This window comes from Scyliorhinus torazame, chromosome 7, assembly GCF_047496885.1.
Source record: "Scyliorhinus torazame isolate Kashiwa2021f chromosome 7, sScyTor2.1, whole genome shotgun sequence".
In the NCBI taxonomy this organism is placed as follows: Eukaryota; Metazoa; Chordata; class Chondrichthyes; order Carcharhiniformes; family Scyliorhinidae; genus Scyliorhinus; species Scyliorhinus torazame.
Window position 1 is genome coordinate 126,748,018 of NC_092713.1, and position 19,149 is coordinate 126,767,166.

General features: G+C 46.7%; 1 protein-coding gene across 1 annotated transcript in view; it reads left to right on the forward strand.

Annotated features, from left to right (window-relative positions):
* Positions 1-11,921, forward strand: part of zbtb41 (zinc finger and BTB domain containing 41) — a 42,395-nt gene extending 30,474 nt beyond the window's left edge. Inside the window, exons 8-11 of the mRNA XM_072511475.1 lie at positions 2,894-3,000; positions 3,386-3,491; positions 6,031-6,119; positions 7,163-11,921. Coding sequence (XP_072367576.1) covers positions 2,894-3,000; positions 3,386-3,491; positions 6,031-6,119; positions 7,163-7,812 — 952 coding nt within the window. The 3' untranslated portion in view covers positions 7,813-11,921. The remainder of the gene's footprint in view (positions 1-2,893; positions 3,001-3,385; positions 3,492-6,030; positions 6,120-7,162) is intronic.
* The last annotated feature ends 7,228 nt before the right edge of the window (positions 11,922-19,149 follow it).

Here is a 19,149-nt window from a genome sequence, read left to right on the forward strand (position 1 = left end):
GGTTCTTCTGCAACCCCAAATATAGCTAACCCCCAGCCTGGTTTGACCCGGACCCCCACCACCTTTGAAATCACTCTTGCCACACCCTCCCAGAACTCATGCAGTGTCGGACACGACCAGAACATGTGAGTGTGGTTCGCCGGGCTTCCTGAGCACCTTCCACATCTATCCTCCATCCCAAAAATCCTGCTCAGTCTTGCTCCCGTCATATGCGCTGTGTAGAACTTTAAATTGAATCAGGCTAAGCCTGGCACACGAGGATGAAGAATTTACCCTACTGCATCTGCCCACAGCCCCTCCTCGATCTCTTCCCTCAGTTCCTCTTCCCATTTTCCCTTCAGCTCCTCTACCATCGCCTCCCCCTCGTCTCTCATCTCCCTGTATATTTCGGACACTTTACCTTCTCCAACCCATGCCCCCAAAATCACTCTATGCTGGATCCCTTGCATCGGGAGTTGCGGAAATTCCCTCACCTGTTGCCTCGTAAATGCCCTCACTTGCATGTATCGGAAAGCATTCCCTGGTGGCAACTTATATTTTTCTTCCAATGCTCCCAGACTCGCAAACGTCCCGTCCAAAAACAGGTCCTTCAGCTTCCTAATCCTGCTCGCTGCCAACATTGAAATCCCCCATCTATCCTCCCCGGGACGAACCTGTGGTTATTCCTTATCGGGGACCACACCGAGGCACCCGTCACTCCCCTGTGTCGTCTCCACTGCCCCCATATCTTCAAGGTCGCCACCACCACTGGGTTTGTGGTGTACCTTTTCAGGGAGAACGGTAGCGGCGCCGTCACCAGCGCTTTTAGACTCGTTCCCTTACAGGACACCATCTCCAGCTTTTTCCATGCCGCACCTTCTTCTTCCCTCATCCACTTACAAACCATCGACACATTAGCGGCCCAATAGTAGTCACTCAGACTCGGCAGTGTCAATCCCCCTCTGTTCCTACTGCGCTGCAGGAACCCCCTCTTTACCCTCAGGGTCTTTCCCGCCCACACAAAGCCCATAATACTCCTGTCTATTTTTTTTTAAACAGCCTTTGTAATCAGGATGGGGAGGCACTGAAACACGAAAAGAAACCTCGGGAGGACCACCATTTTAACTGCCTGTACTCTGCCCGCCAATGACAGGGGCACCATATCCCACCTCTTAAAGTCCTCCTCCAGCTGCTCTACCAGTCGCGTCAGGTTAAGTTTATGTAGGGTTCCCCAGTTCCTGGCCACCTGAATCCCCAGGTATCGAAAGTTCCTTGCCACTCTCCTCAGCGGCAGAGCATCTATGACAAGACCATTGTTATACGGACCCCGGAAGTGTAGATGATTTTAGTTTAGAAGGGCAGCATGGTTGGCGCAGGCTTGGAGGCCAAAGGGCCTGTTCCTGTGTTGTACTTTTCTTTGTTCTTTGAAACTCAAGATAGGTGAGCTAAAGCGTAAATGGGAAGTTGAGTTGGGAAAGGAGTTATAGGCGGGTCTGTGGGAGGATGCTCTGAGCAGAGTCAACACGTCCTCATCATGTGCCAGGCTCAGCCTGATATAATTCAAGGTGGTTCACCGGGCACACATGACGGTGGCCCCCCGGATGAGCATGTTTTTCGGGATAGAGGACAGGTGTGCGAGATGTGTGGGAGTGCCAGCAAACCATGTCCATATGTTTTGGGCATGCCCGAAGCTTAGGGGATATTGGCAGGGATTTGCGGATGTCATGTCCACGGTAATAAAAACTAGGATGTCGCCGAGTCTAGAGGTGGTGATTTTCGGAGTGTCGGAAAATACGGGAGTCCAGGGGGTGAGAGAGGTTGTTGTTTTGGCCTTTGCCTCCTTGGTAGCCCGGAGATGGATCTTATTAGCATGGAGGAACTCGAAGCCCTCAAAATCAGGGGTTTGAGTTAGTGACATGGCTGGGTTTCTCAGACTTAAGAAAATTAAGTTCACCCTGAGAGGATCAACGTTAGGGTTCGTCCGGAGGTGGCAGCCGTTTATCGACTTCCTCGGAGAAAACTAAACTGTCAGCAGATTCAATAAGGGGTTAGGTAGGGGGGGGGAGTTAGGTTATTTTGTGTTTAGAGTAGGCAGGAACAATGGGAGATGGAGGGATGTGTTACACACTGAACTATGTGTACATTTGTATTGTTTATTATAAAATCATAAATGCCTTAATAAAATGTTTTTTTTTAAAAGAGAAGATTGGATTGTAAAATTGTTTTGGGTTCTTCATATGAATGCTAGTTCACATTCTGGAGGAGAATCCAGGCCAATTAACAAGGTGGGAGGCACTGAAATTAGAAAGATGACAGGGAGATTGTTTTTCATTTGTGGAAAAGAGCTGAGCATGAATATGTTATGCTAAAAGTAGTAGTTACTGTTGAAAAATCTTAAACTTTGCATATACATAGTTTAAAAAAAATCTTTTGTATTTTAACTTCTCAATCATCTTAAAGTGGAAGTTAGGGAATCATCAATAGAAGTAGAATGACTGAATAAGATTGATAGTGTAAATGTTCCTCAATTAAGAGTAACAGTGTAGTCAGAAGTGATAATTCTCTCATGCTTAAATATGTATTGAGCCGTTTTGTTTGTGTATGCAGGTGATTTGCATCAATCGTTTGTAGTGACATTAGAGTGCTTTCAATGAACATTTTGTGGTATAGGCAAAAAACTTACTTTTATTACAAGAAAGAATAATTTTATTACAAGAAAGAATAAGAGCTTTGTTAAAACCTTTCCGAACAAAATGAATTTAACTTACAATGATGATAAATGCAATTGCACTTGCAGTTCTTTTTATTTTAATTATTTTCACTATATATTTGTGACATGCTGTTCAGATTCATGAAGTCAATGGTGTGGCAAGAAATATTTGAAATTTTTTATAAATTTGCATTTTGTTACTAGACTCCATCTCCGGGTACACCATGATGACAAGCGCTATGAATGTGAAGAATGTGGAAAAACCTTTATTCGTCATGACCATCTCACGAAACACCGAAAAACCCATTCAGGTAAAGTACTTGAATTGCTCACGCAAGCTCTCCAAAGAGGAAATGGTGTCTTGATGGGTTCCAGCCAACACCTGACTAGTTATTCAGTGGCTGATTGGAGGAGTGGTTGTCCTTAATTTTCTGTCCCTGCCTACTAATCACCTGTTGTGTTTCAACTTTTGATTTTCTGCATTGGATATTAAATTCACATAAGGGTCACCCTTTAATTTTCTGGATTCATTGGCTGCTCTAACGTCTTCATCCATTTTGATTTCCCACAAGAATATTTTGTTGTCTATAATTTGTTTGCCTGGGGCATGCAATGTTTAGGATAGAGGAAATACAATTGTTTTAACAGCAGTACACTTCACATATTGATATCCAACTTTTTGTTTCCTTCCCAAAGGAGAAAAAGCTCACCAATGTGAAGAATGTGGGAAATGTTTTGGCCGTCGGGATCATCTCAGTGTTCACTATAGAAGTGTCCATTTGGGTGAAAAAGTCTGGCAGAAGTAAGTTAAGTACTGCTCTTTTTTGGAGTTAATTAATTTAAATTACCAGATAACTTTGATCACTATGGGGAAATAAACCTCTTGTGATATTTAAATTGCGTAATTCAAATTACTAGATAGTTAGATTTATTTTTCCTGGCAAAATCCACCTTTTCCTTCCTTTTCCCTCCCGTCCCCTTCCGACTTGCCCCATTTTCCTCCGACTTGCACATTTCTTCTGACAATTTGTCCCAATCCCCCCACCACCAACACCCTTTTTTCTAATTCTATCCTTGATTATTTTAATTTTCCAACTTCCCAAGAAAAATTATCTGCCTTCTGTGATGCAACATGGGCTTACCAGGCCGAATGACCTACTCTTGTTCCTATACCATACATGCCCCACAACTTGCCATCTTCATTTTTCCTGGGTACTTAAAGTAAAGAAGCATCTGATTTCTGTGTGTCCAGGGTTTCAATATCCTCTGACATTATCCAAAATTCCTCAAACAACTAATAAACCAGTCAATCCCCCCTCCTCCAAAAGTCTACCTTAAAACCCACCTTTTCTTAATCCTTCTCTATCTGCAGTGTTTCCTTCTGCCAAAATCTTGCAATGCCTTTTTGCTTCACAGTCACATGCCACCACTCCTACCACTGCCTGAAACTCTAAAATCTAGGCCAGGATTCTTCAAAACGGCGGCTATGTGTTGACGGCGGCATCAATGCCAGAGTGTTTCACACCGGCGCCAACGGGCCTCTTGGCCCAGCGATTCCGTGGCTCACAGGGGGCCAGCCAGCCACTTCCGCGCGGCCCCGCGGAACATGGCGGACCCACACATCAGGCCGGCGCGGAAGAAGGTAGGCTCCAGATCGTGCGCGCCCGCGATCGGTGGCCCCCGATCGCGGGCCTGGCCGTCGTGGAGGCCCCCCCCGGAGACTGATCCCCCCCGCCCCCCACCAGGAGTTGCAGCCGCGACGCTGAGCTCCCGCCGGGTGGAATCATACGTGAACCACGCCAGCGGGATCTCGGCTGGTCGACCGGGGAGAATCGCCACGGGGGGCCTGTTTCAACGGCTCCCGACCGGCGCGCGTTGATCACGCGAATGTGACTGCCGCCGATTCCCCGGTCAGACCCAATCGCGGGTCCGATGCCTCATTCTCCGCCCCCGCGCTGAGCACGATTTCGGCTCGGAGAATCCCGGCCCTAATTTCTGCCCCATCACAGCAGACAGACTGTTCTTGCCAAAGTCACAAACAGCATTCTTTGTGTGCAAGAGGTTGGGGAGAGCAGAGGATCCCAAATTACCAATTACCCGTACCAGCCTCCCCGAACAGGCGCTGGAATGTGGTGACTAGGGGCTTTTCACAGTAACTTCATTTGAAGCCTACTTGTGACAATAAGAGAATTTCATTTCAATTTAATTTCATTTCATTAAGTTGGGTTTGAAAGATCAGGAGAGGGTAGAGATGGTGGTTAGGAAGAAGGACTGATTAGTGAGGAACTATATGGGGGAGGGGTGTTGGGAAGAGGGGCATAAAAAGGGGCAGGTAGTCGGTGGTACAGAGGGGCTTTACTCTTCTGTCAGCAGGGAATATAAAGATCTTGGCTGAAACCTACATAAGTATATAAACCTTTTAAAGATTACTTTAAAAAAACACAGATTTTCATATGTATCAGCCATAACTTCCAAGCTCCAGGGCAGTGCGTTTGGGGTATCCCAAAGATACCTTGGGAACAGCCCACCCTTGGAGGTTCCCAGGTATGGATTGCATGTCAGTTGTCCGGGAGGTTCGAACTTCTTTGGGGAAAATTGCCCTGCACTGCTGAAAATGCAGTTTAAATTGCAAACGTGGAACGTTTTTGACTGTGTTCCAGAACCCAGAAAACAAACACGTACTAGTTTCTGGCTATCTATAGCACTCACTCACATTGACCCTCCACTGGACAGTCTTTTTGATTCAGCTTAAGACGGTGGCTAGGGAGGGAAATAGGATCAGTGGAGATGTTAATGAGTCTTGGATCGAGCCAAAGACAGTGGCATCCTTAGCTGAAAGAAGGCATGGCTAATCTAACACAAGATATCAGACTAACGTTGAGGAAATTAAAGGTTAGAAAGCTGTCTCATCAGCATACATTGCAAGTTAGATCCAATCTAACATGGATGGACCGTGAGCAAACCAATGATGAAGAAACATTTAGTGCATGAAATTTCATATTGTAATTAGAGAATTTGATGATGTCCAAGAGGGCTGAATTGCTGTCTTGTATTCTTAATAAGCTAAGAAATCTGTTGATGCAAATCCTTGAAAGTTGCTGTGGCAATTTTCACAGCGTTTGAAAAAATATATAAAATGCAAGAACTCTTAATGGATACTGTTCATACAAGCAAGCTAGATATGTCTTCCATCGCTTCTATTAAAGCAGGTGTATAATATGTAAAAGTGATGCAAATTATAATTGATCTGGATAAAACTTTTGTTAACAACTGAGTTTAAAGAAAATATGTTTTAAGAATGTAGAAAAAATACCTCTAATGCTTTTATTTGCTGATCACAGGTACAAAGCTACTGTTCACCAATGTGAAGTTTGCAAAAAAGAATTCAAAGGGAAATCAAGCTTGGATATGCATTTTAGGACACATTCAGGTATCCTGTCAGATGTTCTTTTGTAACGTATAATGATCAAAAAATGTTTTTGCAGCATAAGTTCCAGGTTGTACAACATGATTTCCTTTGCTAAATTCATATATGGTACTGCCTGAAGGACTGTGCTATTCCCAAAAGTCCCAGTGGAGATGTTTTGTAGTGGGTGGCCCCCACCTGTGGGCCATTTTCCACTCCCAAGTATGAAATGCGTGGGTTATCCTTGGAGATGGAGTGGCAATGGAGGTAAATGAGCATTGATGAAGGTACCTAGCACAGTTTAGTACTATGTACTAACTGAATCCAAATTCAACATGCACCTTGATATATCTGCAAGGCAACCTAATAAGTATTATCATTAGAATTTGAATGATCAGGTCAGAAATTTGTGACAGATGTCTGTAATTGCTTTGCAGTTTGTGATACAGATCCATTCTGTAATGCATCATGATCTGAGAAAGCGAGTGATTACTTTTATTTTTTGTCTTGCATTACAATTACAAATTTCGCTGTACAGTCTTATGATCCCAGCTGCTGTTAATACTGGACAAGTCAGAGTGCAACTTGGCTTGAAATACGTTGTTCATAACAACAGTGTTTTTACAAGCAGAAATATGATTTATGTATCTGCCAATTACTGATTGTGGAAAAAGTGATTTTGGTATTTTTCCGGTCTTGGTACAGTGTTCCATTTTAGTTTGCAGCTCAAGGTCTCAAAATATCTATGGAAGAATTGGCACTCTCGTGCAAAAGTGTTGCCATCACTTCTGAGAAATCTTTGAACCTGTTTTCAACAATTTGATTCCTTAGAGATTTTAGTGGAAGTCCTGAGAATTTACATTGAGTTCTGCTAATTCTGCACAATTGTTTTGATTTGATTTGAGCTTGATGGCATACATTGCTCCAGATAATCTCTGTAATGCTCACAATTACTTCCTTGTTGGAAAACAATTGTGCTGAATAGATTAGTCATGGCAAATTGATCAATGTCAGAAACCTTTTAATGCTCAAATCAAAACATAGCCAAGGTGTTTTCTTTATTACAGGTGAAAAGCCCTACAAATGCCAAGTTTGTAATCAAACATTTCGAATTAAGAAGACTTTAACAAAACACATGGTTATTCATTCTGATGCCCGTCCCTTCAACTGTCACCATTGCAATGCAACATTCAAACGGAAAGACAAGCTAAAATATCATATGGATCATGTTCATGGTGGTAACTCTCCAGAACAGTCAATTGTGGCTGCTTCTGAAATGAAAATGGTATCCCAGCAGTTGCTGTATGGACAAGATGACAAAATGTACCAAACAGATGCAAAATCATATTTGGATCAAAATAAGGTATATCAAGAAGGCAAAACAGCAATTCAGAACGCTCATGGAGATATAACACTTGTACCAGTAGGGATTGCTGACAGTAATGTTCAATCTGATGCGGCCCAACATGTTGCAACTTTGGCTTCACAACCTCATGCTCTCCTTCACTCCCAACAGCCTCATCAGCAGACAGATTATCAAAGAACTACAGACCTTGCATTTCTGGAGAAGTATACACTTACACCACAACCAGCTAATATTGTGCATCCGGTTCGTGCTGATCAAATGTTAGATCCAAGAGAGCAATCATATCTCGGAACTTTACTTGGACTTGACACGGGTACACCAGTACAAAGTATTTCCAATGCAGACCATTAATTGCAATCAGCGTTCGCCCTCTGGAGAGTCATTGTCTTATCCAGAAAAGTAAAAAATGAACTTTTAAGTCAAAACTATTTTGATATTGATTACAAATTATGCTGCAAATTGGTATGATTTTCCTCTATTATCCATGTTTTGGTATTGGGTATTGTCATAATAATGTATTTTAAAAAGGAGGTATTTGTCATGTTTCTATTTACCTCCTATCCTTCCAGTCTGATTTCTGAGTGACAGTCGAACGCATATATATTGTATTCAACTGAAATTATGCTTCAGCACTGGTTAAAAGAGGACTTGAATGATTTTAGATATTAACCTATTCCAAAGATTAATATTGAAGATTAATATTAAGCTAATCATATTTATTATTTGATCATAATGTCTTCATTCTTAGAGGATGAAGAGATGTCTCAGTTTTGGGTCCAGTCATCCTTACTTAATGAAGGTTACATTTTACATAATAAGTTCAAAATGCAGCTTGAAAAGTCTGAAGGATGCCTGATTATTTAAGAAACATTTGAATAAGAACCTAGGTTTTCCAAATTTGACTTGTGGAAATATCTTGTCATCAGACTTGCTAATAGCAAGATCAATTCCCTTCAGTCCCATTAAAAAGAAAGTATAAACCTTCCTTTACACTGCAAATAAATTGATAGGGAATTTTTATGCGAAACATACCAACTGAAATGCCATTTTTTCCACTATGAAAAACTCCTAGGTAGCAAAATAACCTGAAAACCGGGAATAAGAAATCTTAATATGAAACCAGCTGGTAAATGAAAATAAAATGGTCCATATGCTGATCCTTCTAAAGACAAGCTTTCATTTCCCACAAGGAAAAGCAGTCTGGAGTGTAACAATCTGGGTGGCACAGTGGTTAGCACTGCTGCCTCACAGTACCAGGAACCTGGGTTTAATTCCAGCCTTGGGTGATTGGTGCTCTTTCTCTCTGCGTCTGCATGGGTTTTTCCTCCGGGTGCTCTGGTTTCCTCACGCAGCCCAAAGATGAGCAGGTTAGGTGGATAGACCATGCAAAATTTTTCCTTAATGGCCAAAGATGTGTAAGTTAGGTTACGGTGTTATTGGGACAAGGTGGGTGAGTGGGCTTGGGTGGGGTGCTCTTTCAAATGGCCAGTGCAAATTTGATGGCCTCCTCTTGTGCATTAGGGATTCTATGATCTATATCCGCTGAAAAAGAAAATGCGGCATTCAAGAAAACCTGCAGATGAATCCTTAGAGGCATGAAGTATAGTATTGATACACTTTAATTTGAAGAATTACAACAATCGCACAAAAATGGTAGAAAATCCACCCTTTTGACTTTACTTCACACACCTCTTAGTGTCCAAAATTGCCCTTAGTGTTGGATGGGGTTACTAGGTTATGGGGATAGGGTGGAGGTGTTGACCTTGGGTAGGGTGCTCTTTCCAAGAGCCGGTGCAGACTCGATGGGCCGAATGGCCTCCTTCTGCACTGTAAATTCTATGATATGATAATCATGGGCACAAGGTCCTACACCCTGCGGAGTTGAGGGTAGCTCTACAAAATGGTCATGCTTATTTTGGTTAACTACTCAATCTGATGTCAGTTATAAGAGCACTCGGCAAACAGCTGCATGAGAAACCATCTGTCCTTTCATTGATGGTCAACGTTGCTCATATATTCAGATGGCACTGAAGTTTCTCACTGAAATCCTTACTAAATTGCTTCAAGGTTCTGAAAGAGCCACTGCTCAATACAAATTGCTTGCATTATACAGGTCAAATGGGCAGCACGGTAGCACAGGGTTCAATTCCCGTTTGGGTCACTGTCTGCGGAGTCTACACGTTCTCCCCGTGTCTGCATGGGTTTCCTCCGGATACTCCGGTTTCCTCCCACACGTCCTGAAAGACGTGCTGTTAGGTGATTTGAACATTCTGAATTCTCCCTCTGTGTACCCGAACAGGCGCCGGAATGTGGCGACCAGGGGCTTTTCACAGTAACTTCATCGCAGTGTTAATGTAAGCCTACTTGTGACAATAATAGATTATTATAAAAAGATGAGTTCCAAAAATGACAGTTGGAAGGGAGGGAGGAATGGAAAATATATTCCAGGTATATCCTACAAAATAAGCATTTTTAAACATTTTCCTTTTCTATTTACATTCTTTGAGACAACATAATTGTCCTGCGAATGCTGTGTATTTTAACCTGATAGAACTTTTCTTTGCAACTAATTTTGAAGGTAATTTTCCCGGGTTTATTTACTGTACCTAATCCTCTACATCTCTACATTGAAATCATTTAGGTAGAACATTGATGAAGTCAGCTGAAGATATTGCCCCAGAGAATGTTTGCTCCTTGGTTTTAGGTATTTGTTTCAGAATTATTCCCTCTTCCTGGTCTATTCTGAATTTCAATATTTCAGGAGACTGAGGATGAACAGTTACTTTTTAAAATTTTAAGCAGTCATTTATAGCACTGTATTCTTCACTTCCTTTCCCAAACCTGAAGAGAGGTTCAAAGGGGTGACACCACAGCCACCTGCTGCCTGAATAGCTTGCTAATGTTATCTGCGATTATGTAGAGAATTCAAAGGTAGAGACTGATGCATGTTTAACACATTTTCAAAAGACTTGTGAACAATTTAACATTTTCAGGAAAAACATTAGATTTGCTTCTGATCCAGTACCTAATTTGCCAATAACCAAAAAGAAACTCGACGGATACATAGAAACAATGCATTTAAACACAAGTGAAGGAAAATCAAGGATGTTAATATTTAAAATGTCTTAAAAAATACAGACATCCTGAGTTTACCAAACAAGATAAGTTTTATATATAATAAATAGAGATTGTAAGTCATAGCTTATTGTCAAATTGAACTGAATCTAACAGACCTCGGAAGTATGAAACCAATGCAATGTTTTAAATTTCCTTGCTAAATAAAGGTTTTTTAAAGTCGTATGAAGGAATAAATTGAAAACTATTGTGGGAGCAAAAGTGACATAATAAAGCATATGCGCATGCACTGTGCACTTTAGTAAAATACCAAAAGTTTGAAACTTTCTGAATAAAAACAAATGTGTGTATAAAATATCCTTTGTGAAAAATTAATAGCCCAGATTTTGCAGTCAGCAGCAGCGCTCACTGTTGATATTGAAACAACTCTCCGCATGAACTTACCATGGTCCTGGTGGCAAGAATTTCCGTTGTCTTGAATAAGGATTCCCACATGGCGTGGGTTGCAGTGGGGCCCAGCAGTGCAGGCTAGTTTGACTGAAAGCAGTAGGCAGTTGCAGGCATAGTTTACAATCCCTGCACTACAAAAACTGAAGGAAGGTCTGATAAATCATGCTTAAAAAGCATAGGTTTTAATTTTTTAAATGATTTATCAGATTTTTATAAGGTTTATTGTTCAGAAATGTTTCCATTTTAGTTTATTAAGTATTTGCATATTGAGGCCACTCACCCCTGAAAGTACAATTGTAAAATGTTAATGTGCAATTAATTAGATATGAGCGGGCAATTAGACCAATTCACTCTGGTTTCTTGCTTGATGTTTGAAGTAACCAACTCTTAAGAGTAGTCTAGTTTGCATGTGCACTTGAGATTAGCGGCCTCTCCAGTGTCCAGTAACGATGAAGCTGAATGCTTGGTCGCTACTGACACTGCTAAACCCCACCTAAATGTTAATTACATTACTTTTTACAAGTAAATGTAATTTGCAAGTCATTTTTACAAGTTAGAATTTACAAGTACTCTGAGTTCAATCAAGTCGTTTGTTAGGAATATTAGCAGAAAAGATTTTATAACTAGTCCATTTTAGGTTGAGCACTCTATTTTATGTACCTCTAGAGCTTTTACAGTGAGACCCACTCGCTGTCTGGTGTGCTGAACTAATGTAAGTTGGTATGAAACCAAGAGTGAAGTTCATGGATGAGGTTTGGCATAATGGTCTTTTAGCTGAATTTAAAAAGCCAGGACCATTGTAAGGAAGAGAAGACATGAGGGTTTAATTGCCGTGATCAAACTCAGCAACTGTAACGTGAGGTGTTATGCAAAATTTGCATCATTGTGCGTATTCGCTGTGGATATTGTTCCCTCTAATAAATTCTATCAACAAAGACTTGCATTTTGATCCTTAATTGCTGGCCTAGAGACAATAGTTTCAAGCTAGTCTCTTGTATTCATTTTTTTTGTAAAATATTTTATTAAGGCATTTGTGATTTTATACAGTAGCAGTAAACCATTTACTTTAAAAAAATATATATTTATTAAAGTTTTTTAACACCATTTTTCTCCCTTACAAACAATAACCCCCCCCCCCCCGTAACAAAAAAAAACGAGAAATCGCGCAGAGCAAGATAGCAAAGATGGCAAAATGATATATTTGCACAGCTTTGTACACTGGCCCTCACCCGTACGTGCCAGTTTCCCTAACCCTTCATGTTATCTCTTGCTCATCCACCCTCCCAGGCAGTCCCCCCTTTCCCCTCCCCCTCCCAGGACGTCCCCTCCACCCCCCCCCCCCCCCCCCCCCACTCCCAAGGTTGCTGCTGCTGGTGACCGACCTTCCTCTAACGCTCCGCGAGATAGTCTAGGAACGGTTGCCACCGCCTGTAGAACCCCTGCGCAGACCCTCTCAAGGCAAACTTAATCCTCTCCCAACTTTATGAACCCAGCCATATCATTTCTCCAGGCTGGGGGGCTTCGCCTCCTTCCACATTAGCAAGATCCTTCGCCGGGCTACTAGGGACGCAAAGGCCAGAATGCCGGCCTCTTTCGCCTCCTGCACTCCCGGTTCGTCCACTACTCCAAATATTGCTAGCCCCCAGCTTGGCTGGACCCGGACTTTCACCACCTGAGATATTGCTCCCGCCACTCCTCTCCAGAACCCCTCCAGTGCCGGGCATGACCAAAACATATGGACATGGTTCGCCGGGCTCCCTGAGCACCTTCCACATCTGTCCTCTACCCCAAAGAACCTACTCAACCTCGCCCCCGTCAAGTGTGCTCTGTGGACCACCTTAAATTGTATCAGGCTGAGCCTGGCACACGAGGAGGAGAAATTAACCCTACCTAGGGAATCAGCCCACAGACCTTCCTCGATCTCCTCCCCCAGCTCCTCCTCCCATTTACCCTTCAACTCTTCTACCAGCGCTTCCCCCTCTTCTTTCAACTCCTGGTGTATTTCCGACACCTTGCCCTCCCCGACCCATACACCCGAGATCACCCTATCTTGAACTTCTTGTGCCGGGAGCAACGGGAATTCCCTCACCTGTCGCCTCACAAAAGCCCTCACCTGCATATATCTAAAGGCATTTCCTGGGGGTAACTCGAACTTCTCCAGTGCCCCTAGGCTCGCAAACGTCCCGTCGATGAACAGGTCCCCCATTCTTCCAATCCCCGCCCGATGCCAGCTCTGGAAACCCCCGTCCATCTTCCCCGGGAAAAACCGGTGGTTACCTTAGCATTGCCGCCACCACCGGGCTCGTGGTATACTTTGTCGGCGAGAGCGGCAGCGGTGCCGTCACCAACGCCCCCAGGCTCGTTCCTTTACAGGACGCCATCTCCATCCTCTTCCATGCCGCCCCCTCTCCCTCCATAACCCACTTGCGGATCATCGCCACATTTGCTGCCCAGTAGTAGCTCCCCAGGTTTGGCAGTGCCAACCCTCCTCGGTCCCTACTGCGTTCCAGGAACCCTCTCCTTACTCTCGGGGTCTTATTCGCCCACACAAACCCCATAATACTCCTGCCTACTCTGTTAAAAAAGGCCTTAGTGATCACGATGGGAAGGCACTGAAACACAAACAAAAACCTCGGACGGACCACCATTTTGACCGATTGCACTCTACCCGCCAGCGAGAGCGGTAGCATGTCCCATCTTTTAAAATCCTCCTCCATTTGCTCCACCAACCTCGTCAGAGTCAGTTTATGTAGGGCCCCCCAACTCCTGGCTATCTGGATCCCCAGATACCGAAAGCTCCCCTCCGCCCTCCTCAGCGGTAGGTCCCCTATCCCTCTTTCTTGGTCCCCTGCCTGTAATACAAAGAGCTCACTCTTCCCTACATTGAGCTTATAGCCCAAAAACTCCCCAAACTCCCTTAGAGTCTGCATGACCTCCACCATCCCCTCCATTGGATCCGCCACGTACAGCAACAGGTCATCCGCATAAAGCGACACCCGATGCTCTTCTCCCCCTCGGACCACCCCCCTCCATTTATTAGACTCCCTCAATGACATGGCCAATGGTTCGATCGCCAATGCGAACAACGGGGGATGGGGCTCCGCTGCCTCGTCCCTCGGTACAGTCGAAAGTACTCCGACCTCCGCCGGCTCGTCACTACACTCGCCAACGGGGCTCTGTAAAGGAGCTTAACCCAATTGATAAACCCTACCCCAAACCCAAACCTACGCAGCACCTCCCAGAGGTACTCCCACTCTACTCGGTCAAAGGCCTTCTCCGCGTCCATAGCTGCCACTATCTCCGCCTCTCCCTCCTCCGATGGCATCATTATCACGTTTACGAGCCGCCGCACATTGGTGTTTAGTTGCCTGCCCTTTACAAATCCCGTCTGGTCCTCGTGGATTACCCCCGGGACCCAGTCCTCGATCCTCGTGGCCAGCACTTTTGCCAGCAACTTTGCATCGACATTGAGGAGCGAGATCGGCCTGTACGATCCACATTGCAGTGGGTCCTTGTCCCGCTTTAGGATCAAAGAAATTGTCGGGGGCAGGGTCCCCTCCTCTCTTGCATCATTAAAGGTCCTCACCAGTAGCGGGGCCAACAGGTCTGCGTACTTCCTGTAGAACTCCACCGGGAATCCGTCCGGTCCCGGGGCCTTCCCCGCCTGCATGCTCCCTAAACCCTTGCTCAGCTCCTCCAACCCAATTGGTGCCCCCAAACCAGCCACCTCTTGCTCCTCCACCCTTGGGAATCTCAGCTGATCTAGGAATCGTCTCATCCCCTCTTCCCCCGCTGGGGGCTGGGATTTGTACAGCTCTTCATAAAAGGGCTTGAATACCTCGTTTATTTTCGTCTCACTCCGAACCGTGGCTCCCCTTCCATCTTTGACTCCCCCTATTTCCCTCGCTGCCATCCTCTTACGGAGCTGGTGTGCCAGCATCCGACAAGCCTTTTCCCCATACTCGTAGGTCGCCCCCTGCGCTTTCCTCCAGTGTGCCTCCTTCTTCCCTGTGGTCAACAGGTCAAACTCCGTCTGGAGCCGTCGTCTTTCCCCAAGTAATCTTTCCTCCAGGGCCTCTGCGTATCTCCTGTCCACTCTCAAAATCTCCCCCACTAACCTCTCCCTTTCCATACCCTCTGTCTTCTCCCTATGAGCCCTAATGGAAATGAGCTCTCCCCTGATCACCGCCTTCAACGCCTCCCATACCACCCCCACCCGCACCTCCCCGTTGTCGTTGGGCTCCAAGTACCTTTCGATACCCCCCCTCACCTTCCCACACACCACCTCGTCCGCCAGCAGTCCCACATCCAGCCGCCACAACGGGCGTTGGTCCCTCTCCTCTCCCAGCTCCAGTTCCACCCAGTGCGGGGCATGGTCCGAAACGGCTATAGCCGAATACTCCGTCCCCTCCACCCTCGGGATGAGGGCCCTACCCAGAACAAAGAAATCTATCCGGGAGTAGGCTTTGTGTACATGGGAGAAGAAAGAAAATTCCCTGGCCTGCGGCCTTGCAAACCGCCATGGGTCCACTCCCCCCTTCTGATAAAAAAAAACCCTAAGTACCTTGGCCGCCGCCGGCCTCTTTCCAGTCCTTGATTTGGAGCGGTCCAGTGCTGGATCCAACACTGTATTGAAGTCCCCTCCCATTATCAGGCCTCCTATCTCCAGGTCCGGAATGCGCCCCAACATGCGCTTCATGAATCCTGCATCATCCCAGTTCGGGGCGTATACGTTTACCAACACCACCCACGTCCCTTGCAGCCTACCGCTCACCATTACATATCGCCCTCCATTGTCCGCTACAATAGTCTTGGCCTCAAATGACACCCGCTTTCCCACCAATATTGCCACCCCTCTATTCTTCGCGTCCAGTCCCGAGTGGAATACCTGTCCTACCCATCCCTTTCTTAACCTGACCTGGTCCGCCACCTTCAGATGTGTCTCTTGGAGCATGGCCACATCCGTCTTCAGTCCCTTTAAGTGTGCGAACACGCGAGCCCTCTTCACCGGCCCATTTAGGCCCCTCACATTCCACGTTATCAGCCGGATTGGAGGGGCTCTCACCCCCCCCCCCCCATGCCCTGCCGACTAGCCATCTCCTTTTCTGGGCCAGTCCCATGTCCACGCCTCCCTCACCCTCCAGTCCCCCGGAGGGGGGACCGCCGTCCCGACCACCTCTTCTGTGTCCCATTCCCTTTCGGCCAGTGCAGCAGCAACCCTTTCCCCCCCGCTAGACCCCTGTCTAGCTTTTTTGCTCCCCCCATGTCACTCCCGTAAGTCAGCTGACGCCTGCTGACCCCGGCTTCCCCCGCCGTCCCATTGACCTCCCCGCGTGGGAGTCTCCTAATCCATATGCATTCCTTTGTTCCCCTTCCCGCCTTTCTTCCCGCACGCGGGAAAAAAACCCGTGCTTTCCAAAGCCCACTCCGCCACTTCTGGCGCAGCTCCTGTCGCGGCCTTGTCTCTCTCCCCCAGCCCATGTAACATTTCCTGCGCGTAATTGACCCCCTATATACAACAACCATCACACATCAAACCCCAAAACATCCCCCCCACCCTCACAAACCCTCAGTTAGAGTCCAACTTTTCAGCTTGTACAAAGGTCCACGCCTCCTCAGGCGTTTTAAAGTAATAGTGTTGGCCCTTGTATGTGACCCACAGTCGCGCTGGCTGCAGCATTCCGAATTTCACTTCTTTCCGGTACAACGCCGCTTTGGCTCGGTTGAAACCCGCTCTCCGCTTTGCAACCTCCATGCTCCAGTCCGGGTATATTCGGATCTCTGCATTGTCCCACTTACTGCTCCGCACCTTCTTGGCCCATTTCAGGACCCTCTCTCTGTCCGTGAACCGGTGAAACCTCACCACCATCGCCCTTGGCGGCTCATTTGCCTGGGGCTTCTTCACCAGCACCCGGTGTGCCCCGTCCAACTCCAGCGGCCTCGAAGGGGCCTTCGTGCCCATCATCGTCTCGAGCATCGTGCTCGCCTATGCCCCGGTATCAGCCCCCTCCACTCCCTCAGGGAGACCCAGGATTCGCAGATTCTTTCTCCTCGACCTGTTCTCCAGGTCTTCGAGTCTTCCCGCCCACCTCTTGTGTAGCGCCTCGTTCTGCTCCACTCTCACCGCCAGGCCCACGAGCTCATTCTCGTTCTGACTGACTCTTTTCTGTACCTCCTGGATCTTAGCTTCGTGGGCGTTCTGCGTGATCCCAAGTCCTTCAATTGCCGAAAGCATAGGCGCCAACATCTCATTGCGCATCTCCTCGCGCTGCTCCTCGAAGCAGCGCTTGATGAACTCCTGCAGCTCCCCTTTGTCCCTGGCCGCCGCCATTTTGTTTTCTTTCCCTCGCTTCTCCCATTGCTCCAGTGCCGCTCCTTTGGCCGTTACACTTCTGGTCCATTTCATAGAAGTTGACAGTGTTTGCTTCACCAGTCTGCCCCAAAAAGTCAATGGAAACTCCTGAAAAAGGACTGAAAGTCGGTTCCAGACGGGAGCTGCCGAATGGGTGACCTACCCCTCCATGGCCGCCACCAGAAGCCTCGTCCCCGCCTCTTCAATGGCCTTGGTAGATCCTTTCACAGTTGTTCCCTCTGCTGCTAGAATTCACCTTTGATAGAGTCAAGTCAGATTGCAGCTTTAAGCTTGCCCTTCCCCCGCCTGCATGCTGGAAGAGGCCTCTTGTCTATTGCTGCAGATCAAGCCAAATCCTTCACTGTTTCTGCCGGGTCTGGCAGCCAAAAGACACAACATTCCTGGGGGACACCGTCAGGGGAATGCTGCAGTCTTCTTCCCACACCGGGAAATGTCAAACAAATGCCGTAGGGGCCCTGTAAAAGAGCCCAAAAGTCCGTTCCAAGCGGGAGTTGCCGAATACGCGACCTAGCTCTGCATAGCCGCACCCGGAAGTCCAGTAAACCATTTACGAACAACTATAAACAAAGACCCACCTTCCTTGATCAGTAATCTAGACTAAATCCCTACCCCCCGCCCCCCCCCCCCCCCCACCCCTGCTGACAGTTAATTTTCTCTAAAGAAGTTGACAAACGGTTGCCACCTCCGGACCACCTAGCATTGACCTTCTTAGGGCAAATTTGATTTTCTCAAGACTGAGAAACCCAGCCATGTCATTGACCCAGGTCTCTGATTTTGGGGGCTTTGAGTCCCTCCATGCTAACGGTATCCGTCTCCGGGCTACCAGGAGGCAAAGGCCAAGATGTCGGCGCCTCTCGCCCCTGGACTTCCGGGTCCTCCAAAAATCCGGAATCGGTGCCACCCTTGTTTTTAACACCGTGGACATGACATCTGCAAACCCTTGCCAGAATCCCCTAAGCTTCTACCATGCCCAAAACATGTGGACATGGTTCGTTGGCCCTCCCGCGCACCTTGCACACCTGTCTTCTATCCTAAAACCTTGCTCATCCAGTGAGCCCGGTGAACGACCCTGAATTGTATCAGGCTGAGCCTGGCGCATGATGTGGACGTGTTGACCCTGCTTAACGCATTTGCCCAGAGACCTGCCTCTATCTCTCCCCCTAACTCATCCTCCCATTTGTGCTTTAGCTCCTCTGTCTGTGTTTCCTTTGACTCCTTGAGTTCTTTATAGATATCTGAGACCTTCCCCTCTCCCACCCAAACTCTAGACATTCCCCTATCTTGTATCCCCCGTAGCAGTAGCAGTGGGAAGGTTGGAACCTGCCTTCGCAAGAAGTCCCAGACCTGCAGATACTTAAACTCATTCCCTCCCGTCAACTCAAACTTCCCCTCTAACTTCCTCAAACCGGGGAAGTCTATAAACAAATCTCCCATCCTCCCGATCCTTGCTCTCTGCCATCCCCGAAACCCTCCATCGAGTCTCCTTGGGGCAAACCGATGGTTGCTACAGTTTGGAGCTCAAACCGATGCTGCCTCCGCTCTCACATGTTTCCTCCACTGCCCCCAGACTCTCAGGGCTGCCACTACCCCCGAGCTTGTGCAGTACCGGGCCGGCAAGAATGGCAGAGGTGCCGTGATCAATGCCCCTAAACTCGTGTCCGTACAAGATGTTGCCTCTACTCGCTCCCACACCGTCCCTTCACCCACTACCCACTTTCTAATCATGGCTATATTTGCTGCCCAGTAATAGCTGGTAAAGTTCGGCAGCGCCAGCTCACCCTCCCCCCAGC